Source organism: Microtus pennsylvanicus, chromosome 12, assembly GCF_037038515.1.
Source record: "Microtus pennsylvanicus isolate mMicPen1 chromosome 12, mMicPen1.hap1, whole genome shotgun sequence".
Classification (NCBI taxonomy): domain Eukaryota; kingdom Metazoa; phylum Chordata; class Mammalia; order Rodentia; family Cricetidae; genus Microtus; species Microtus pennsylvanicus.
In genome coordinates this window covers 83,094,174-83,118,768 of record NC_134590.1, presented here as the reverse complement: position 1 = coordinate 83,118,768, position 24,595 = coordinate 83,094,174, and the positions used below count along the sequence as shown (strand labels likewise).

At 37.3% G+C, this 24,595-nt stretch overlaps 1 protein-coding gene across 2 annotated transcripts in view; it reads left to right on the top strand.

Moving 5' to 3' along the window:
* The window catches only part of Papolg (poly(A) polymerase gamma), a 29,130-nt gene extending 5,363 nt beyond the window's left edge, over positions 1–23,767 (top strand). The window contains exons 4-22 of one of the 2 annotated variants that reach the window (XM_075944517.1): positions 2,033–2,114; positions 2,311–2,420; positions 3,655–3,708; positions 5,450–5,561; positions 7,695–7,784; positions 10,523–10,661; positions 12,329–12,401; positions 13,056–13,176; positions 13,502–13,586; positions 14,283–14,336; positions 16,088–16,207; positions 16,636–16,745; positions 18,584–18,705; positions 19,104–19,273; positions 19,663–19,751; positions 19,829–20,046; positions 20,564–20,629; positions 20,807–20,863; positions 22,391–23,767. In XM_075944517.1, the coding sequence (XP_075800632.1) occupies positions 2,033–2,114; positions 2,311–2,420; positions 3,655–3,708; positions 5,450–5,561; positions 7,695–7,784; positions 10,523–10,661; positions 12,329–12,401; positions 13,056–13,176; positions 13,502–13,586; positions 14,283–14,336; positions 16,088–16,207; positions 16,636–16,745; positions 18,584–18,705; positions 19,104–19,273; positions 19,663–19,751; positions 19,829–20,046; positions 20,564–20,629; positions 20,807–20,863; positions 22,391–22,489 (1,971 nt within the window). In that variant the 3' untranslated portion in view covers positions 22,490–23,767. The remainder of the gene's footprint in view (positions 1–2,032; positions 2,115–2,310; positions 2,421–3,654; positions 3,709–5,449; positions 5,562–7,694; positions 7,785–10,522; positions 10,662–12,328; positions 12,402–13,055; positions 13,177–13,501; positions 13,587–14,282; positions 14,337–16,087; positions 16,208–16,635; positions 16,746–18,583; positions 18,706–19,103; positions 19,274–19,662; positions 19,752–19,828; positions 20,047–20,563; positions 20,630–20,806; positions 20,864–22,390) is intronic. The other variant, XM_075944518.1, reaches the window with a different exon arrangement.
* Positions 23,768–24,595: the final 828 nt, after the last annotated feature.

The window sequence follows — 24,595 nt, the reverse complement described above, 5'->3', positions numbered from 1 at the left end:
TTTACCCAGCCGGGTGGTGGTGGCACACGCCTTTAATCCCAGCACTCGGGAGGCAGAGGCAGGCAGATCTCTGTGAGTTCAAGGCCAGCCTGGACTACAAGGGCTAGTTCCAGGACAGGAGAAACCCTGTCTTGAAAATTCAAAAAAAATTAGGGTTTATTAGTTTCTGTGTTTCTCATGTGGAATTCTCTTAATTGCAGATGCTTGGCCCGTAAGACATAGAAGTTTGCAGTATTCTCCTCCTATAACTTACCTCATCTTTCTGCCTTTTTAGAGAATGTTGGATTGTGAATTTTTTTTCTTTCTCCCCCTCAACTGCCCCCCAGAGACAGGGTTTCTCTGTGTAGTCTTGGCTGTCCTGGAACTTGCTCTGGAGGCCAGGCTGGCCTTGAACTCACAGAGATCCACCTGCTTCTGTGTCCTGAGTGCTGGATTAAAGGTGTGCATCACCACTGCCTGGCTATGAGTTTTCTTTATTGTTGCATGCATTATCATGAGTATTTTACTGGCTGTACTAGGATAAGATAGGCCATGTTCAACTAGGTGGTAAAAGTTTTTCTAGTCAGCTTCTTAGCACTATACCTAGTTCCTAAGATAGACTATTTAGGAAGAAAAGGTTAAGCAACATACAGTTTGGATGTTCAGATTCAACTTCAAACAACTCTAAAGTTTTGAGCTAGTGGTGGTGGTAGGAGGCTGGGGCAGCAGATGGTGGTACCAGGAGTGGAGTGAATGTCAGAGCAAGTGTTACAACTCTATCTAGGAAACAATCAGTGGCATCCTATCTAATCCCCTTGGAGGGCGCACTTCCCACGACCTAAGAACTTCCTACTTCCCAGTCAGCCCAGCCTCCCTAAGATCCTCACTGTTTCCCAACGCTGCCAGGAACACTACTTAGAGTAAACCATTTGCCCATTCACCAAATGGCCCCAACTCTTGAAATGTGTTTCTGTTTGTTCATACAGTATTCTCACCTCTTTCCCTTGACAGTACCCAGTTTCATGTGAATGTTTCAGTGTATCTACTCTAAAGTCTATTTCTGCCCTATGAGCTATATGGAGTTGGAAATTTTCTGTTAGCATTCTCATTTATCTTATACCTTGGATAAATTTGTAGGATTGTTTCTTCTAACTTAGAATAAGGCAATGAGCTTCTAAAGACTGACGACTTTAGTCATTAAATTTAATCTAATCTCTGTTATTTGCTGGAAAAGGCCCTCTGGCTCATTTCTGATGCCTCAAGGTCATTGGATAAGTTAGGTTCTAGAGAGGATTATGTTGGTCATGAATAAACAAAAAGTTCCATCTATCCAGTAGGTAGAGTAGCTAGTCATTGTATCAATAGCATACTTTTTAATGTATATTCTAATGTGGGAAATAACTAAAGGATTTGAGCTAAGTCAAAGATCATTTGAATATTGTTGAGATACTGTAGTCTAAAACATAGATAAAATAGTTTTGGTTAAGTTCTGTAGCTATATAAAAATATTTTATCCTGTAATTCATCATATCACTTTCTCATAAAAATGCAAGGATCATCCTTTTTCTTTTTTGAGGCAGTGTCTATGTCATCCTGACTGTCATTAAACTCTATATAGACCAGACTGGCCATAAACTCACAGAGATCCTCTTGCCTCTGCCTTCCAGTTCTGAGATGAAAGGTGTGCACCACCATACCCAGCAAGGATCATCCTTTTTTTTTTTAACATAGAAAAGTAAAATAAAATTTTAAATGTCCTGGTATAATTATTGTTTTTATTAATGTAAGTCATTAATAAATTTGACTCCCATCAAGAATGACCTCATTCTTGAAGAAGGCTGAGATGCTAATATCAAACAATTAAACAGAAACGAAAAAGGAACATGAGTTTGACCAAAATTTTGATAGTAGAGTTGCTTGAAGGAGCCTTAAAGTAATTTTATACAATCTTTTAATCAAGATTGACAAATATACAGTATATCAGTTGTTCATTAAAAGATTGTAAACATTAAGGTGGAAAATAATTTAAGTGATTGAATGCCTTTTCTTTTAGAATCTCCCCCCTTCTGTTGTGGCTACTGTTGGTGGTAAAATTTTCACATTTGGATCTTATAGGCTTGGAGTACACACCAAAGGTAACTGCTCTTTATTTATGTTCTAGTGATAATTTTAGTAAACTGTTTTAGTTATTTACAGTTAGTGTGTAAGGAACATCGCTCCCATTATCTTACTACTGTTAATAAACATTGCTCGTTTTCCATACTTAGTTTTTATGTAAACTTTAATGAAAATATTGGATATCCTTCTTAAGAAATCACTTTATTTCTGTAGGAGCTGATATTGATGCACTTTGTGTAGCCCCAAGACACGTGGAGAGATCAGATTTTTTTCAATCTTTTTTTGAAAAATTGAAACATCAAGACGGCATTAGAAACTTAAGAGTAAGTATCCTTTGACATTTAATATTTTGAAGTTAGAAACAGTTGTAAAAGCAAGGGCTTAGGATTATTGACATACCTCTTAAGTTGTTATATCTTGTTAACATACACGGAAATGAAGAACATGAGTTTATAGTTCCGTAGACTGCTTTTATATCTAGACTCTACACTGTAGCTCTTAGCTTTCCATCTGAGCCTCAGGTTTCTCATCTCGAAAATAGATGTGGTAATAACTTTTATGAGATATTTTTGAGGATTTATGTGATAGTAGACTCAAACCACTTACTATAATGTCTGATAAATGGCTGATGTGTATCAAATTGTGGAGGATAGTCTCTGTAAGATTCCATTAATGACTCTGTATATCTAGCCTTCATTTAGCAAGTAACCTTTCCATACTAGCAATCTATAAAACCCTGGCTGCAGTTCTGCAGTATAATTTGTATGTATGTATTTGCAAGTGTGCGGGGTGATCATGCACTTGGCGTGTTGCTTTTGGAGGCCACAGGACAAGGTTGAGTGTCCTCAAAAACGTTGTCTACCTCCTGTCAGACACAGTCTTCATTGGCCTCGAATCACCAGTTAGGGTAAATTTACTATCAGTGAGCCCTTGGGATCCTCCTGGTTCCTCAGTGCACCATTGTGCTCCATATTGGGCTCTGTGGATTGAACTCAGGCCCTGTGTTCTCAGGTCAAGTACTGAACTAAGCCAGCCCCTAGCATTTTTTTTTTTTTGTGATAGATTATATTAGAGCTCTGAATATAAAAAAAAAAAAATAACACTAATGCTTTTTGTGATTTTTTTTTTTAGACTCTCACGTCATAACTCCTGCTCAAACTCATTGTATACCATCAGTGACCTTGAATTTTTGAGCCCCCTGCTTCTCTCTCCTGAGTACTAGATTGGCTTACCATACAGTTTACACTTAACGCTTTTTGTAATAGTCATTTTCAATTTAGATTCTACAAATAGTGCCCAGATGACAGCAGTTCTGCCTTCCAGTTTCTGACAGACATTATCAACAGGATAAATCAAATAACAGCTGAAGAGATGATCCCTGTGACCTGAATTACACATGTTATAAAATAGAAGGCCTTAACCTGCATATTAGACCAAAATGCTTTTTACTTTTTTTTAACTGAATAAAATACAAATTAGAAGAAAAAATGGGATATTATATTGACAGAAAGGATAAAGGGCTAACCCATGTGATATTTTTGTCTTTTTCTTTTATAGGCTGTAGAAGATGCCTTTGTGCCTGTTATAAAATTTGAATTTGATGGTATTGAAGTAAGTATTTAATAGTTTTTTATTTGAAAATCGAAATATTTAACCTATAATTTTGTTTTAAAATCAGACTTAGCATTGGCACATTTTTGTTCGGATTTGGTTTGGGGCTTGGGTTTTGAAGTAATCTCACTATGTAACTTTAGTTGTCTTCTAGGAATTAAGATTACAGGTGTGTACCAGCTGTCCTGGCACTCAGCACATAGTTTAAAGAATTAAATAGTAGTCTTTTCACCTCCTTTCCCACTTCTCTTGGCTACTCACCATGGACAGTGAACCAGTTTCCATCTCTCCCCTCATGCTTTTTGTACACAACCTTCCACATCCCATAGTCATCTAGAATAATTTCATTTGGAACAGTGTTCTGTTTACATTATCTTAAAACAGTTTTCAAAGCTCAGTACTGAGTGTCCTGAATTACCATTCCTTTGCCTTGGCACATTTTTTTCCTCAGGAGTTAGTGATTATTTAGTTCTGTTAGTTTGGTTGTTTGTTATACCTATGTCTAATTGAAGCCCAGTCTTTTCTGGTCGTCAGCATCTTGAGAAATGTCCACTGAATCTTCTCACCTGTTCCCGTCTCAGCTGCCTGTTGCCCATCTTGGCACAGCTGGCATCTTGTTCTCTCTACCATCTTCCTGAAAGTTTCTATTCCTACTCTAGAATGTTCTTCTTTCTAGATATACGGTACCATTTTACTGGAGCTCATCCATTGGATTTCTGAAAAAGAATTTGTTTTCTTTTTATCTTGCATGCTTAAAAATCACTGAATTCATAATTTTGCTGAGTGCACCATTCTAGGTAGGAAATGATTTTTTTACATACTTTAAGGCCTTCATTGTTTTGTATCTTCTGTGCTGTTGAAAAAATACCATTTTTAGTCTTTCTTCTTTGTATGTGTGACCAGTTTTGTATCTTGTGTAGTTGTTTTTCTTTTGTCTGCATACTTGTAGAATGTATGATGATAAATGCTTTGGTGTGTGTTTTTAATTGATGGGCTTGGCATGCAATAGTCCTCTAGTGTGGAGACTCAGTTCTTGGAACTTTTATTGAGTTCTTTTGAATTTCCTGCTTTTGTTTGCACACGTGTCTTTTTTCATGGAATCTTAATGTTTGTTGAGTCTCCAGAACAGCTTTCTATAAATTATAAATAAATAAAAATGCGCACACACACAAAATTCTTCTTTCTCACTTATTAACCACATCTTCATATTTTTTATTCTGCCTTTTGGTGTTATCTTGTCTTTCAAGCTTTGTAATGATTTCTGAAAATACTTTTTATATTTTCTAAATGTTCTTTAAAATTTATTTATATATTTATTTGTAGCTACCTGTCCTTATTTCCCGAATAAAATGTTTAAATCTGTTTTCTTTGGTCTACTGGGTCTGTTGCCTTCTGTCTACCTACTTTCCAGCTTCTGTGCCTTTTGCTGCTGTTTCTTCTGTTTTGTTTTTCCTAGTAGTTTATGCCATAAGATAAAAACAAACTAAACCAAAACCAAATCAAATGTTCCTAATACTTTAGTTGAATTTCAAGAGGGGGGTAAATGTAAACATGTGTTGGGCTTCCTCTCTACTTCAAGACTTGCAGTAATTGTCCCACATCCAGTCACCTTCATAGACCTTTTGATGTTTCATTAGAATGTCTCGGATTAATAATTGGAACTTTTTACGTTTTGAGTTGGGGCTGAAGAGAATGAAAAGTAATATTTATCTTCTTTTTTTTTTTTTACATCTTTCCAAAGATTGATCTAGTCTTTGCAAGACTGGCAATACAAACCATATCAGATAATTTAGATCTAAGAGACGACTCTCGCCTAAGAAGCCTTGATATACGGTGTATCCGCAGCTTAAATGGTGAGTTTCTAAAGAAATCTTAGATGCCTGCTTGAAAACAATGAAGTAAATAGAGCCTTTTTGCAGAATTATTAATGCACTATTTTTAGGCTCAAACAATCTAGAATAGTTGGAATACAGCTCAGTTTTTCAGCACAAGCTCAGTGTGTGAGAGACCTTGCAGCCGTGTCCCAAATCCAGAAGATTTAGTCATAGTTTTCTTTCTAAAAATAGTGTGATCACATTTAAACATCCTAAAAAGTATCATTTAGTTGAAAGATTAAGTTTAGAATTGTGGTTCATAAACTTAACTATTTTAGTTTTTAGGAACCCCATAAACCTTTAACATTTATTGAGAACCCCAAAATACATTTGTTCACCTGGGTTATAAGTCAGTATTTAACATATCAGATTAAAAACAATTGTTTAAAATATTTATAATTCACTGGAAAAAATATAAATTAGTAGTACTTTTTTTTTTTTAGTTTTTTGAGACAAGGTTTCTCTGTAGCTTTGGAGCCTGTCCTGGCACTAGCTCTTGTAGACCAAGCTGGCCTCAAACTCACAGAGATCCGCCTGCCTCTGCCTCCCGAGTGCTGGGATTAAAGGCGTGCGCCACCACCACCCGGCAGTGGTACATTTTTTTATAATTTTTTTTTTAACATACCAATCCCAGTTGTCCTTCCCTCCTCTCTTCCCATTCTTCCCACCTCACCCCTCCATCCACTGCCTAGGGGAGGGTAAGGCTTACCCAGATGCCTAGGCTGAGCAACGTATCTCTCCACAGAGAATGGTCTCCACAAAGTCAGTTCACGCATTAGAATTAGATCCTGGTCCTACTGCCAGTGGCCCCACACACTACCCAAGCCACACCATTGTCGCCTGTATTCAGGGGGCCTAATGTGGTCCTATATTTAAAATAGATTTTGTTTTCTGGTTACCTTAATTCCTTGTCACACTAATATCCAGTGATCTGCCTTATGCCTTTTTGCTTTTGCCTGTTTTTTGTTTTTGTTTGTTTTTAACTATTGTACTCTATTTGGAAAATATTAGTTCTCAAAGTTATTTTTATCTTCCAAATGTTAGTACAGATTTCACTATGAAGTGGATTTTAAATTGTAATGATTAGTTAATATTAGCACCAATTCTGTCATAAGAGTCTTTAAAGTATTAGAAGCTGTCAGGTTCCCAATAGCAGATACAAGTCATTTATAACCATATAACTTGAAAGCTTAAATTCTCTTAATCCATAATAAATAATGTCATTGTTTTCTTTGAAGCAAGGAACTTACCTAAGTTTTCATAGATTATCTACTGAATACCTAGTATGTAACCTTGTTGATCTGCCAGTTATAATTTCAAGAAACTGGATATTCTTTTAAAATACAACAAAAATGATGACACACCTCGTTCCTTTTGATTGTTTTTCTCAACTGTGATAGTAGTGAAGACACATTTTATACCTGTATATTCGGTTGCCACTGCCATGATTGACCTCTAAGGTAGTTTTAGCCATTATTGCCAATACCTCATCAATGCAAAGTTAACACTGGGAAAATGGCAATGAAAGGTGTAGTTTTCTTATAAAAATAGATTTGACCTCACAGATTATTCAGGTTTGAGAGCCACTGATTTAGTCTCTTGTTTTACATTTTTTGGTTTTTTGTTTGTTTTTGATATTTAAGACAATGTTCTCTGGGTATCCCTGGCTGTCCTGGAACTCACTCTGTAGACCAGGCTGGCCTGGAACTTAGAGATCTGCCTGCCTCTGCCTCCTGAGTGCTGGGATTAAAGGTGAGCACCACTGCGTCCACTTTATTTTGTTTTCCTGAATGTACTAGTAAATTTCACTTCTCTGTAGAAAGGATTGTATTGAAACAATAGCAGTTTTATAAATTGGAGGCATTTTGATTAAGTCAGATGAAGAAGAAACTGAAAAGGAACTCAGACCCATCTCTACTTCAGCACTGGATTTCATTCCCATGTACTTTAAGTTTCTCAAAAGTAAAGGACCTCTTCACGTATGTTTTAAATTTTTATGCAGCATGACTTATCATTCATATTTTTAGCATTTGAGAGTTTGAAGGTAAGGAGACAGTTTGAATTGACAAGGTTTTGTTCCTTAGTGAAAAATCAATATTTTGTCTTTTTCAGGGTGTAGAGTTACTGATGAAATTTTGCACTTAGTGCCAAATAAAGAAACCTTTAGACTCACCCTAAGAGCAGTCAAATTATGGGCAAAACGTAAGTATCCGAAGTCTTTTATGTGTCCTAAAATTCTAATTTTCTGTTGCCAGTAATTGAAGCGCATATGAAGACTCTGACTTTCCTGATGCTATTGAGGGTTGATGGCCAATAAACCTGGAAAAGCTGCTTTCCAGGTGTACTGGTGTATGTGTGACTCTCTGTCCTCCCATGTGCAGGTGTGTGTGTGTGTGTGTGACTCATAAAAGGCCCTGTCCCTCGTTCTGCTCTGACATGGGTCGTTCTCTATATTTCTAACTATTCAGACCCTGCTTTAGAATGGTGATATATGATGACTGAGGAAATGGCTCAGTAGGTAGGAGCACTTGCTGCATGAGCTGAGTTTGAATCTCTAACACACATGCAAATGGCGAGCCATGACTGTGTGTGTCAGTAACCACAAACTCAGCACCGTAGGGCAAGAAATCAGGCAGGAAGTTAAAGCAGGATACAGACATGCTTCCTCTGACCTGCGTGTGCGTGTACCTGTACACACATGTTCATGCATATTATACACACACACACACACACAATTTTTAAAAGAAAAAGAATGGTGATAATGGTCTGAAGAATGAATTATTAAATAATTTTGTGGCCACGCAACTGAAATTGAATGTGCTCACATGTTCACATAAACCTTTTTGGTATAGCCCGCTGTAAACTTGGTCTCTAGAAAGCTATTGCTCCTAAAACCTGCATAACCTTTTAACTGTATGAATAGTGTAGGCCTTTGTAAGACACTAAGTACTTTCATGTAGAAGATACCTAAACACAGTGTGGTACAGCAAAGTCACACACATAAAAATGATCTGTGTGCGATACATATGATAGATGGAAATTGCTAAACCCAAAGGTGGTTTGAGTGAGTCTGAATGCGTAGTGAGTGTAAATGCCCAGGGCATTAATGTCCACTACTGTAGACTTATGAACACTGTATACTTTAGTCTCACTGATTTATAAAAGTTTTTTTCTTCAATAATTAATTAAGCTCAGCTTATTGTAATTTTTTGTTGTAAACTTAATTTTTAAAAGCTTTTTAATTCCTGTGTAATGATATAAATTCAGATTGGACATGGTGGCACATGCAAATCATTCTAGTGTTGAGTAGGCTCAGGTTGTAGGCAAGAATGGTGGCTCCTACCACTGTTCCCAGTGGAATGCTGAGGTTTCTTACTGGGGTGTAGAGTTAGAAGCCAGCCTCATTTCCAGCCAACGTCACTGAATTTTTTTGATGGTTCTTTTTTTTCTGGTGTTTGCTCTTTTCTTACCTCTTCATCTACACATTTTTTCATCCCCATTATAATCTTAAAGCCCGCCATCATGTACGTGGTATTCTTAAATGACATCGTTTGGTTCGTGACTGCACTGAGGCAGTGTTGCACTTCAGGCATGAGGTTTCACCTAGTCTACAGAGCTCTCCATAAAGCGTTTGACTGTGGAACGTTTATATGCATTGACAGATCCAGTTAACTCTGTGACTGGTAAACACTTGAAATGGCCTGCTAAGGGATTTTTAAATTTGTTTTATTTCATTGACTTTAATTCTCAACAGAAGGTAAAATAATGTTCATATAAAAATCATGTTCATATATAGTATTGTCATTCCTAAAGCCAGAGTAAGCACAGTCGCATGTTCATACACTGATGAATGAATAAACAAACATGGTGTATCTACACTGCCGAATATTATTTTGCAATAAAAAGGAATGCAGTACAACATATGATTGTTGACACCTCTTTGTTGAGTGTGCCAGAGGTTATCCAAAAGACAACATGTATGCTTTGATTTATATGAATTAAAATGTCCATAATTAGGACAGAGCTATAAAAGACAGAAGGTAGATGAGTAGTTGCATAGGTCTTCAGATCCAGAGTAAGGGGGAATATAGCTGTCGTTTCTTTTGGAGCTGATGAGCGTGTTCTAGGAGTGATTGTGGTGGTTGCACAGCTACAAGTACACCAAAAGGTACTAAAGTGTATAGTTTGAGAGAATTAGTCTTTTGGTTTATATATTGTGGGCCTAAAGCAAGTGGTATTTGCCTGTAGCCTTGAATAATCGGATCATGTAATTTGTATTAAAACCACAACATGAACATTTTGTCTCTTTATAAACTAAACTCTGTATTCTGTCAATTTTCACACATATAGTTTTTATATTTAACATGTCTAAACTGATATCTTATAGATTTTTACCTCTATATATGGAACATAATATCACAATGTGTAATAAGGGCACACTAGGTTTAATGGTATAGTAATAATTTCCCATAGATTTCTATAAAAATCATCATTTCACAAGTGAGCCTAATGTCATTGGTATGTTGTTCACAATGGAGAGGTATCCAAAACTGAAGTTTGTTGCCAGCTTTATGCTCAGTTTTAAAATACTACCCATATATGTAATTACTTACTGATGAAATGTTCTTTCTTACCTACTGTCTTCTTTTTAACTGCAGATATTTCAAAATGGGGGCTGGGGATTTAGGAATAGTTTCAGTAGCATTATCAATCAGAACAGTTGGCACTAAAACAGGGAACTGAGGTCATTGTACATGAGAGGACGAAGCAGAAGAGCTACAAATAAAAAACTAGAAGTTTCCAAAACTGACTCTGAGCCTAGTGTGATGTTCTGCTTATCATTTCAGTTTGTATTCAGTCTTAGGAATGAATGAAGTTTTTCTGTTGTATTTCAAGCATGATAGACCTGGATAATAATTAACAAATGCTTGTTTTCATAGGTCGTGGTATTTACTCCAATATGCTGGGATTCCTTGGTGGAGTCTCCTGGGCAATGCTAGTTGCCAGAACTTGCCAACTGTATCCAAATGCAGCAGCTTCAACTTTAGTTCACAAGTTTTTTTTAGTTTTTTCCAAATGGTAAGCATATACTTTAACTAATTATTAACTTATATAGATATGTTAAAAAAAAAAGTTAAAGAACTGTAGCCAGGCATAGTGGCTCATACCTGTAATTCTAGCAGATTTTTAAGTCTATTCCTGCCTAGAGAACTTTAGGCAGGAATATTGCTGTAAGTTTGAGGACAGTGGGCTCCATATTCTGTTTTAGTAGTCCTGGCTGGAGAGAGAGAGACCCTGTTTCGAAAAACAAAAAACAAAAACCTATGCATATATATTTTGTTTTATCTTCATTAAAGCACTCGGGAGGCAGAAGCCGGCAGATCTCTGTGAGTTCGAGGCCAGCCTGGTCTACAAGAGCTAGTTCCAGGACAGGAACCAAAAGCTACAGAGAATCCCTGTCTCGAAAATCCAAAAAAAGGAGGGGGGGGGCTTTAAAACATATTTAATCTGAGAGAATGAGACATCCAGATTCATAGTATGACCAGTATGACTTGTGATTTCCCTGTGGTACAGTAGAACACCAGACCGTCTCTAACTTAATCTCCACCGACAGACACTTTCCTGTCCTCCTCTCTACCCTGCTCTCCTAGTCTCTGCCAACCACTACTCTACTTTCACCTCTGTGAGATCAGCATTTTTAGATTCCTTGTGTGAGCGAGATCCTGAAGGATTTTCTGTGCCCTGTCTATTTCAGCTAATGACCTCCAGTATTACCTATGTTATCACAAGTGACATGATTGTGTCTCCCTACCCCTGTCAGTGTTTTTGAAAGGGGTTTTACTCTGTAACCCAGGCTTGTATACAACTTTCATTCCGCTTGTCTCAACTTTCTAAGTATTGAGTTCACAAATGTGTACCACCCTTTGAGTTTTGCTTCCTTCCTTTTTTTTTGGTTTTTTTTTTTTTGGTTTTTCGAGACAGGGTTTCTCTGTGGTTTTGGAGCCTGTCCTGGAACTAGCTCTGTAGACCAGGCTGGTCTCGAACTCACAGAGATCCGCCTGCCTCTGCCTCCCGAGTGCTGGGATTAAAGGCGTGCGCCACCACCGCCCAGCATTCCTTTTTCTTTTTTGATTTTATTTTATGTATATGAGTGTATGTTTTACCTGCATGTGTGTTTACCACTTGTGTGCCTGGTGCCTGTAGAGGTCAGAGGAGGGCATCAGATCCCCTGGAACAGGAAGTACAGACAATTGTGAGCCTTCCATGTAGATGCTGGGAATTGAGCCTGTGTCCTCTGGATGAGCAGCCAGTGCTCGTAATCCCTGTACCTCTTTCTAAAAAAATCAGTAAGCTGACTTGAGTTTGTAAATCGGAGCCTTATCTTAAGATCTTAAGACTGTAGAATCCCCATAGATTTTGGTTTTGTACAGTAAATTGGCCTAGTAAAATGGAGATGATAATCATAACTGCTTCATACATGTGCTAGTATTTTCAACAAATGTTTCTTATTGCTGTTATATCATCAGAATAAAATCTGTGAAAGCAGATGAGAAAGAAGAGACAAATTCAAGTACATATTGCTTCTCACTAACGAAGGACTGTTGCCATTTCAGCAAATAAACAGATTCTTCCTCTTGTACTTTATACTTTGTCATGTGAAGATTGAGACAGTTTAATACTTTTAATATTTTATATAGCATCTGAAGTGAGAGTCTGTTTGAATTAATTCACTTTACTTTTGCTAGGGAATGGCCAAATCCTGTGCTGTTGAAGCAACCAGAAGAAAGCAACTTGAATTTGCCTGTCTGGGATCCTCGGGTATGAGAATTCACTAAGGAGAAGGAAGGGCCTTACTCTAAATCATAATCTACTAAAGATTATCCCTTCTTCCTACACACCTTTCTTATGCAGCAAGAGCTCTTGTCTCCCTTTGCAGTGGATTTAATGTTGATCCAAATGTTATATTGTTAAAAGTTGCTCAAATATGACCAGATAAGTGGGTATATCAAAAACAGTATCATAACCCATCATAAAAAACTGTTAAAAGTAGTTACTTATAATGAAGCACTGAAATATATAAAAATAATATTTTGCAGTACAGTTTAAAGCAGATTCATAATTCTCACATAGATTTTTTTTAATTCTGAAATTCCAATTTAGTAAGAGTAGGCATCCATTTCTATATATAATTGAAGATAATGCCATTGTAGTTATTATATTTCTATAATTCTGAAAGACTTCCTTGTATGATGCATCATTTGATAGATTTGCTGGGGAAAAATTAATTTCTGCAGAGCTTTGACAAACAGATATATCTATCTTCAGAAATAAATGCAGTTCAGTAGAGAAATAGCTTCCTAGAATTGAGGGAATTTCATATTAAATTTATATTTCATATTCTTCAGACTTTGGGGAAAATGAAGTGATGACTACTCAGTTAGGGGAACTATTATCCTGCTTCTGATTTTACAGGTAAATCCATCAGATAGATATCATCTTATGCCCATAATTACCCCTGCCTACCCACAACAGAATTCTACATATAATGTGTCTACATCTACTCGAACAGTAATGGTAGAAGAATTTAAACAAGGTAAATATGTTTGGCTCTCTTTTCCCTTACATATTACCAAACTTTTAGCTGACAATTTTATTCTACACTGGAGCTATTGATTGGCAATTAGAATTCTGTAACCCTTAATTCTTAGTAAAACTTCAAATGCTTTCCAAAATATATAATATTAAGGCCAAAATTTGAGCCAGTCCAGTTTGGTGGACTTTTGTGTTCTAAGAAACAACATAATGTCTTTACATTTCTAAGTCAAGCATTTGTGGGTTAGATGGTTTGGATGAAATACAAGAGCTGGTCATTTTTCAAAATTAGACTTAGTTTCTAAAAACCCTTTGTTTTTGTTTAGGTCTTGCAGTTACGGATGAAATTCTTCAAGGGAAATCAGATTGGTCTAAACTATTAGAGCCTCCAAATTTCTTTCAAAAATACAGGTATTTAAACATTGGTAAAAATGTCAACTTTTTGTCTTATTTTTGTGGGGTTTTTTTATTGTTGTTGTTGTTTACCGTTTTTGTTTTAAAGGGGGCTAGGTTATACATGAGTGGGTATGCCTGCCATAGTGCTCACATGGAGGGCAGAGGACAACTTGCAGGTGTTAGATCTGCATGGGTCTTAGAACTCATGTCATCAGGCCAGGGGACAAGCACCTTTACCTACTAAACCATTTTGTTGGACCCTCATTCATTCATTCATTCATTCACTCACTCAGGAGTCAGAGCCTCACTGTGTATTCCAGACTAGCCTGGAACATACTTACTATGTAACCCAGATTGGCCTGGAACTTACAGTGATTCTCCTGCCTCATCCTCTTGAGTGGTAGAGTTAGTTCTATGTGTGACCCAGCACATGTCCAATAAGAGTTTAAATGTAGAAAGCTAATTATGACAGATGACAGGTATTACTCAGATTTCTTAAGCAAGGTAGAAAATAGAAACCCTAAGTCGTCACAGCGCCCTCATTCTAGTAGTAGCTAGTCCAGCATTCGTGACGGTTTTTAAAGTCAGTTAGTTTTTAATTGTGGGGTCTATCGTTTTGTGAAAATAAAGTGTACTGTAACTGATAAGAAAATCAGATTAATGATGTTCTGACTTTTTTAATCCCTGATTATTGATGCAAATCCTTTATAGGCATTATATAGTATTGACTGCCAGTGCATCAACAGAAGAAAATCATCTCGAATGGTAAGACTTACGTTTCAAGTTCTCTTCTGCACTGTCTGATGATATCAGTAGTTTCATGGTGCTTTACACTTGCCTGGCTTTCATAGTATGTTTAGTGGTTGGTGACTGGTGTCCATGATGGAGACTCAGCATCAGCAGTGGTAGAAGGCTGTGGTGCACATTGTACTTGCTCATTTTCAGAATCAGAATGCAGTGACGTTTAGAAGAATTCTGGTGCTCCGATGCCCAGCTACATCTTACTATTATTGTTCCCTGCAAAACTCAAAGGGGAAGACACTTTATGTATCTTTTTAACTTAGGAGGAGGTAGCACAAGTGTCATAATTTTAGTTTCTGCCAATAGTTTTGGTCAAGCTGCAGTATATATCTTTCTAGGACATCTAAATCCATCCCCTGTGCCCTCAGAATATTCACATTCCTGGGTCCACTGGGCAGAATTTGTGCTTCCAGTATTTTCTTCCAGTCTGACTTGTCACTTTAAGGGTTTTTATTTCTCTAATAATTACATTTTTTTATTGATGTAGTATTTAATTTGTCTAGATAAGGAATCCTGGAAACTATAGTTATGGCAAAGTCAGTCTGCCATTTGTTAGGAGACCTTTTTGGTGCACAGCCGTCCTTCCTTCATTAGTGTGTTGTCAGCTACTGCTCTCACCTATGGTAAAGTAAATAGTCGCACAGACCCTACAGCTCAAAAGCCTAAAAGATGGACTGTGTGGTGCTAGTAGAGAAATTTATTTCTCATTTAGGTAACAACACTGCAGTAACTCAGTTATAATAATCAGTTTCCTTAAGTGTTTGAAAATATTTAAAAGTATTCTTTTTTTTTTTTTTTTTTGGTTTTTTCGAGACAGGGTTTCTCCGTAGCTTTTTGGTTCCTGTCCTGGAACTAGCTGTTGTAGACCAGGCTGGGCTCGAACTCACAGAGATCTGCCTGCCTCTGCCTCCCGAGTGCTGGGATTAAAGGCATGCGCCACCACTGCCCGGCAAAAGTATTCTTGAAATTATTCTGACTTATAGTCACTAATAAATACATAACATATAGTCATATATCTTAAGAGAAAATTAAATTGTAAAAATCTGGTGACACCTATATGTTTTTCTAATATCTGATTTAAATTTAGTGACCTTTTGAAATGCAAAATCCAGTATTTTGTGAAAATCAGTATGCTTATTTCGAGAATTATGTGCGTATGTTAGCTTTTCTTGGTTTATATTACTTAAAGTAGTTTAGGGTTTACTCAAAGATATGAAAGTAGAAATGATTGAAGAATACACTAAATAAAAGTTTGAGTTTATACTCAAATCCTTACAATCTAGACTTAACCAGGGTATTTTTATAGTCAGAACTGCATTAAATTTAGGTCAGTTCTTCTATAAGCATAATTTGACATATGCTTGATTTATTATCATCATCATCATTATCATCATCATCATTATTATTAGTGAGAGAGTCTGTTTGTGCCACAGCATGTATATGGATATCACTATTGACTTCCAGGACTCCACTTCAAGGTTGTCAGGCTTGCATGGCAAACACTTTGACCTGTTGAGCCACGTTGCTATACCAATTGGTATTTTTAAAAATCCCTACTAAAACACACACACAAAAAAAAATAAAAATTCCTACTATAATTGGACTTTATTTTTAAGTGAACATACAAAACTTGGTAGTTGATGTAGTACTTGGTTTACTTGAGTATAGTTGTCAGATTTAATTTGAGTTCATAGAAATCTTGTTGTTTACCGCAGGGTTGGATTAGTGGAATCTAAAATCCGTGTGCTTGTTGGAAACTTGGAGCGTAATGAATTTATTACTCTTGCCCATGTGAATCCCCAGTCATTCCCAGGAAACAAAGAACATCATAAAGCGTAAGTTGCCCTTAAATAAATGTCTTAAATAATGTTATTTGACATATTTATTGTTTTAGTGAGTTTTAAAATTGTCTTTACCAGACATTGATAGAGGAATGATATATGTGACCATGTATTATTATACAAGTGCACACTGCAATAGTTAGTAAACCTCAGCAAAAACTCCATAGTAGTGTTTGGAACATCTTTTAAATATATATTTAAAAATATATATATATATATTCAGTAAGTTCTTCCGGACTATTTAATTTTCTTTTAAAATAATACTAAACTACTACACCAATGTTCTGGATATAATTTTAAGAATTTGGCTACATCACTGAAATCTATTAATCAGGTAGAGAAATAGAAACTAAGTTTTAATTTTCCAGTAGCATTTGGTAGGTTGAAAGAAAAAAACTAATGAAATTTTTTTTTCTTTATAGCAACAATTACGTATCAATGTGGTTCCTCGGAATAATTTTTCGGAGAGTAGAAAATGCAGAAAGTGTTAACATAGACTTGACATATGATATACAGTCATTTACTGATACAGGTAAGACATCATAATCATGGGGCAGTGATTCCCAGCCATGGCTGTAACTCAGTGCCATCTGTTTAGGGTCTATTTGGAGATACTTCTTAATTCCCAGTTTGGTTAAATCAACCCATATTGTAGAAACTGGTGCTGCTGTTTGGAAAAAGGAAAAAAATGATGAAACAATTTCTAAGATATAATAAGGGCACTCAGATAATGGACAGAATGCTTCCATTCACTTTACAAAAGAGACATACTTAACTGCAGAGGATATTTCTGGCAGGATTTTTTTTAAAGGCACTGCTGGTTGCTTCTTAGTCTGGGAACCAGCCACTGTGCCCAGGGGACAGGGAGTGAGACTCCCTAGGTACTCCTAAATCACTTAAATTTTGTAATATCTTAATGTGTTTTCTGTTTGAAAATAAAACTAAACTCCACAGGTGACTTTCCTGTGTGTTTAGCCAGAGATTATAATCACAGTCATAAGAATGAATTGATTTTTATGTTTCTCATGTTAAGTAATCATCATTAGTTACAGATTTGCTGAATATGTTCCAAGATCAATAGAAAAACATTGTTCATCATATCTAGCCCCAGCCACCCCTCTCCGCTATAGACTGGGCTAGTGTTGACTGGTGTAGTGTGTACATTCATGCTGTTAGTATTCTTGATACACAGGAGTTTTCTAAATTCCTTATAAAGTCCCCATGTTTATCATGGTAATGTAGACTCCTGTGCTTCACCTTCAGACTACAAAGTCACGTTCTGAGGAACCAGAGACTCTGCAGTTTGAACAAGTACTCCTGATAATCATAAGAATCTCAAATGAAATTATGTATACAAATTAGGGCTCAGTTGTCTCAAGAAGTAAAAAGCTGAGATGCTCATTTATTAGATTTTTTTTAAATATTCTTTTCCACACGTCGACACTCTAGGTCCCACAGTATTAAATAATGTGCCACATTCCATAGCATTTGCAGTACAAAACAACCTTCCTGCCTGTCTTCAGTGAACTTAACATCTAATTGGCTGGACACAAAATACCTTAATTTGTGTGCTAATACAACTGGTCTTCACAAGTTAGGAAAGGTGCTGGAACAGAAGTCTAGAGCCACACATCTCCTGGTGCAGTCCAGGTGTTCCAGGCCTTCTGAAACTAGTTTTTCAGCCTATAAACTGAAGATAGACTTGCAGATGGTCTCCGATCTCCTGTGTTCTATATCTGATATGGGCTGTGATGATAAAGCAGTCTCAGGGTAGAAGCAGGACTTGAATTGCATTTTGGATATTTGATAAAATTATTGTCTTAGGTGGCTGCAGAGACAACTTAGAGGTTCAGAGGGCTGGCTGCTCTCCCAAGGGCCTAAGGCTTGGTTCCCCAGCACCCACATGAAGGCTTACAACTACTATCTGTAAGTCCAGTCCCAGGGAATACAGTACTTTCTTCTGACCTCTGCAGGCACCAGACATGCACATGCCACACAGACTTATATGAAGGCCAGAATACCTATATATATACATATATAAGAAGAAGAAAAAGAATTACCTTAGACTCAGACAAGTAATTATGAGGAGTGATTGCTGTTTTGAAAAGAGCAAAGAACAAGATTTGGAAAAAACAATTTGCGGTATATTTATTTTGTTAATGGGGGCTAATTATAAGAAAGCTTTTAGAAGATATACACATAGAAGCAGTCAGTTCTTACACAGTACTGTGACACATTGGAAGTCTTAGAATATTTGTTCCATGAGAGGATGTGTGTTTAGTGGGGGATAAGTGGTCTGTGCATTTAGAAAAGGAAAACAGCTTGCAGTTCAGAAAGAATTTCCCATTTAACATATTAACATTGTTACAGTGTACAGGCAGGCAAACAATATAAATATGTTAAAGGATGGAATGAAAATCGAAGCAACTCACGTAAAGAAAAAACAACTTCATCATTATCTACCTGCAGAGATTCTTCAAAAGAAGAAAAAGGTGGGTGTGTAGTCCTGATTCTCTAGTATGCTTCCATTGAAAAGGTTGATCTTAACAGGGCGGTGGTGGCGCACACCTTTAATCCCAGCACTAGGGAAGCAGAGGCAGGCGGATCTATGTGAGTTCGAGGCCAGCCTGGTCTATAAGAGCAAGTTCCAGGACAGGCTGCAAAACTATAGGAAAAAACCCTGTCTCAAAAAACAACAACAGTAACAAAAAACAGTTGATCTTGAAGCCAAATTAGAACTTTACATCTACACCTCCTCCAAACCTACTGGGAAAGATGGTGTAGCCAGTCAGTCTGAAATTCACCTTAAACCAGAGACAGGTTGCTTTTGTGTGCTTTAGAATATCGTCCTTTCCTTTTGAAACCCTAACAGTGTCTTTTTCTTCCATAGAGTCTTTCTGATGTAAGCCGGAGTTCAGGTGGCCTTCAGTCCAAAAGATCATCTCTGGATAGCAGCTGTCTGGATAGCTCCAGAGACACCGATAGTGGGACACCTTTTCACTCGCCAGTGTCTACAAATAAATCTTCAAACCCAGACAGCCCTGCGGGAGAAGCAGAGAGGTGTGTGTCCAAACATCCTTCTAGGCTGCTTTTGGAGGATGATGAGAACTTTCTGTACTTTTCCTAAAAGATCTGTTTGCATCGCTAAAAGAATTTTCTCTTACTCTACTAGTAATCGATTCTTACTAGTTTAGGAACACTTGGCGGTGTGTGCAGTGCTCCAGGAGTCACTCCAGGAGAAAGGCTTGGGGAATGGTGCAGTGCAGATGAATGCACACATTTTCTACTTAGATTGTTCCCTCTTGACTTTCCTTGTGTTATTTGACTTCTCTGTTCTAGTGAGTAAGGCTGAAATACTAGAAAGAAATCATACTGAATGTTAAAGTGAGAGCTTTTAAAATCAGTAGTGGTAAGATCAGTTAATAATGATAATTTTATTCTTTTACTAGGAATAGTACTGAGCCTGCGACTGTAGTTGTAGAGAAGCTACCCAGTGTTCCCCCAGCTCAAGGGCTGTCTATTCCAGTCATTGGTGCAAGTAGGTATCTAAACTTCAGTTGTTACAATTCTGCTACATAAATATTTGAGATCTAAAATTGTTTTTGTACTTTTCAGAGGTTGATCCTACAGCAAAAGCTGCATCCTCCCCCTCTGTGTGTACCATTCCTACTGTAGTAGGACGTAACGTTATTCCTAGAGTCACAACACCTCACAACCCTGTCCAGGGACAACCACATCTAAATGGACTCTCCATAAGTAAGAATGTTACACCCAAAAGATCCCATTCGCCACCTACAGATGGGACTTCAAAGAGGTTGAAAGACATAGAAAAGGTAAACTTATGACTTTAGTAGTGATTACTCATTGATTTTTTTTTTTAAGTTAAAATAATAGTAAAGAAACTGACAGTTTTCCTTAACTATGTAAGTTTTCCACTGGGAGTTGTTCTGTTTGAAAAGAACATTTCAAAACCTTTAGGAACAATATTTGTTCATCTTATATTCAAATTACTCATATCTGAAAGTTTGCTTGATTGGTTTAAGTTTCTTACACAAAAGTTGAGACAAATATAATTGTGCAATTTTTTTCTATTATATGGGTCTTCTTAGCTTTCAGCAGATGATAACAAAATATTTTGTTAGAATCTGAATTGATTAAACCGAAAAGATTACTTAGGCTGCCGAAATTAAGGGTAGCAGTTGAGTTCAATATAATTTTAGTTGTAGTTAATTGAAGTCATTAAATTGTTGTCATTTTTGATGATCGATCAATTAGTCTCCCATTTTATATTGATTTGTATGGTCTTTGCAGATATATAATAGCGATTCATTTTTATTGTTTATGCCTTAGTTTATTCGACTTGAGTCAGCATTTAAAGACTCCCGTGCTGCCGAGGATAGGAAAAGAAAGCCAATGGTAACTATGTTAATACTGCACTCAGAATGTGAACTTAAAGAGCAACAGACTATGAAAGGCACCGTAGAAAGTACTTTAGAGTCATCAGTTTTTCATTATGATTTACTTTGAAGTAGGAATAAGTGTTGGAAATGGTAAGAAAATTTAAAATTGTGTTTTTAATCCTTTTATTTTTAGGATGCCATTGGTGGAGAATCTATGCCCATTCCAACTATTGATACATCACGGAAAAAGGTAATAGATGATAGGTAATAGTTCTATAGGTAAAAACAAGTAAAAAAAAAAACTTAAACTAAAACTAAATCCAAGTACTTAGATGACTGAGGCAGGAGGATTGCTTCAAGTTCAAAACTAGTCTAAGCAACAGAGTAAAACCATATCTCAAAGAAAAAAGAGAAGCCTAGAGTCCCTGTTCTTAGAGACCAGCAGTGTGGTTGGGGTCAGGACTGGGGATGATAGATAGTGTACAGTTCTGAGTGGACATTGCTCAGGAGTCTAGGAGAGGAAGCAGTTCGGAAAACTTGTGGCCTACTCAGATTTTGTCTGCTTTATTTCTCTGAATACTTGGTTCATGGCACAGGTTTCTTATTAATGCCAAAGATAGCTTTTGTTATATACACTGCTTTCAGAATTTAAGTTATTAGAAATCAAATATGGTGAGCATGGAAAGCTAATGAGCAGGTGTTAGGAAGAAGCTTTGTTAGGTCCCAGGAAGCCCTGCCCTGAGTGTACAGAACAGATGGCTTCTTTCCAGCCCTCCACAGAGGAGCTACTTCCCTAGTCAGCTCTTACTGGGTCAGGACTTTTGGAACCAAAGTAATGTCTGTTACATAACTCACGCTGCAAGACTGCCTTACAAAAATATATACTAAATATGATAATGGACAGGAAATATTGGAGTCGATATTGAAATATAAAAGAGTGAATGGCAGAGTATGTTATAAAATATTTCAAGCACAGCTAGTGGTGGTGGTACATGCTTTAATCCCAGCGCTCAGGAGTTAGGCGGGTAAATGTCTGAAATACCAGGAAAGCCAGAGCTACATGGAGAGACCTGTGTCAAAAACAAGCAAAAACAAAAACCATTCAAGTATAAGTGAGTAGAAGTGTATAATGTCTGAAGTTTGTTATGCTATATAAATCTTCATTGTCCTATTCTCTGTTTCTATGTCTGAACTTTTTACTAATTCATTTGCTTAGTTTTGGTGCTGGGGGTTGAACTCAGAACCTCATGCCTGCCACACAAGTGTTCTGCCACTGACCACATCCTCTGCGTTTAACTGTGGCCAAGCTTTACATTGTTTCTGTCACACGGTACAAGAGCTAACGGAGGGAGGTGGCTCTCGGTACCAGATCTTCCTGTAGAGTGCTCACGTTTACTTCACAGTCATAAGGCTTTCCTCTTTAGTCACCCTGCACTTCTGTTGCCCAGCGTCAAGGACGGTGGAGTTCTTTATACATTTCTCAGTGGTGACTGAGTTAATAAAGTCCTCTTCTCCACAGCCCTCCCACATTGCTGCCACTTGTACTTTCTCTACTCCTCTGCTTCTCAGTTTTCACTTTTAAAAGACCTGAGAGCAAAAAAGTACTTAGAATGAATGGGAAAAGAGCTACTGTGTGCACCTGTGAACGTCAGGGTGTAGGGCTGTGGAGGAAAAGTCCAAGTAGTGTTGGATGGTTGATTGTTAGATGAATGAGCCCTTATAGGTGGGGTGTACATGCTGTGTGTACATTCACACTTTTTTGTCTCCCTTTCAACAGAGACTACCCAGTAAAGAACTGCCAGATTCATCGTCTCCAGTTCCAGCAAGCAACATCCGTGTCATCAAAAACTCCATCCGACTGACTCTCAACCGGTAATCGCAGTGGTAATAGCTGTGCCTCTTCACTTAGTGACCATGCAGTCACACAGTGGCGTAGATGGCGTGACAGTTCCAGTCAACAGCCTCATGACCTTGGAGTGGTTTTTGAACTCTCACATTTGACCTTGACATGCTGTGGCATTCTCACTGATTGCTACGCGCCCTCTGAGGATCACCTGCTAGTAAATGTCACCTGCAGTATTATGGCTTTGCATTTTGAGGTTTTACTGCCTTAACTTTTGATGTTTGTTTCTCTGTCATGGGAACCAGTTCTTGGCCACTTGGACTTTGATGAAACAAGCCCTGAACTGTGGGTGTTTTGTTTGTTTGTTTGGGTTTTTTGTTTGTTTGGTTTTTTGTTGTTGTTGTTTAAGTCTTATGTTGTAATCATTGTATAGAGCTGAAAAAGTTAAAACAAAAAAAAAAAACCCTGTCTTGTAATTTACAAATGTTTGTATGTTTACTTTAGCATTGAAGCCACTTTGTGAAGTTATTGAATGTGAGATATGTTTCTGCTTCTTTCTTTGTGCAGATGTCTATTTTGTTAATTTATTTTTTTCAGATTGGCACATAAATATTTAAACTATTTTTTGTGCTTTTGTCCAGATGTTGCATAGTTTCCAGGGAGGACTGACTAGTCCAGTGACTACACAAGAGTTGGGCACCATAAATTCTCAGTATTTTGCCTCCCATGGAGGTCTTCAAAATGCATCTTTATTAAAAATCAGACTGTAACCAGGATACTGAAAGTCAGTATATGAATGGTGAAATTGTTACATGTCTTACTATCTCATGACATTCTTGTTAGCTGATTGGTATTTTTTACAAAGGAAGAATTCATCCCACCATCAATGATAAGATACATTTAAGTATGGCAGACTTGTATTTTTGAAGTATAAAATTAACTCAGCATGGTAATCCCTCGCCATAGCCTCCAGCAGTCTCTTCATGGGTTGGGCATGCACAATAAGCAGTGGGTTTTATTGAAACCTCAAAGCATTTTTGAATGACATTGTTACCAACCATTAATTGGCTCAGGACCTTTGTAGTTTTATTTAACTATATGAGTTGTCTTTTTTTACACTGCTTTTTTCAGTGCATTTCTTAATATTTTTTAAGTTTCATGAATGCATGCTCAGTTTATTAAAAGTCCACAACCATGTAATTCTTGTAATCTGTTGACTCCGTGTTTTGTAAATGAAGTCGTATGTATTTTCAGAGTATTTTTGTATGTACTGTAAGATATCATCTTTTCAAAGAGAAACTTTAAAACCGTTACTGTCTGTCTTTAATTTTTAGTTAATATATTTAAAATGAAACTCAGCATAGCCAGGAAGTCTTCAGCTCTCACTCAGCTGTGCAGTAGGCCAGAGGGGGCAATACACTGGAGTAGTGCAGGGTTCACAAGACACGTGGGAGAAAGAACAGCCCGTTTTCACTTACAGACCCTTCACACCAGTTTTCCATCTTTACATTGAGACTGTCGTGGTGCTGTGCCTCCCTGCCCGCTTTGATCTTAGGGTGTGCCGCTGCCGTGTTCTGTGTCAAAGCCAGGGGTTGGGGCTTCTCTGCAGTGCCGTTTTCATAGTGAACCTCCTCCTACATCGAAATGTCTGGGATTTGTTCTACAGATATGCAAAACTAAATGATTATGAAAGGACTGATGGGTGTTGGTGGCACACACCTTTAATCCCAGCACTCGGGATCTCTGTGAGTTCGAGGCCAGCCCTGTCTACAGAGCTAGTTCCAGGACAGGTCCCAAAGCTACAGAGAAACTCTATCTCAAAAAACCAAACACACATACACACAGGACTGACACCTGACCTTGAACCTAGAAAAATTATTTGAATTATTTAATGGGGGGTTTAAATCTTATTCTAGGAAGGAACAGCCTGGCCCCTGGCAATATAGTAGGTTTTTTCTTAGACTAAGGGTCCATTCAGCATGGTCAGTGGCTCAGCATCGAGGTTTACAAAGGGGGACTTCATCAACTTGTCTGACAACTGAGGATTAATAAGATGGGTTTTGATTGGTGGGTTCATTGAAAAGGTGAAGAGCTTCCTGTCCTGGCCAGTAGGGGGACATTTAGTACATTTCATTACCT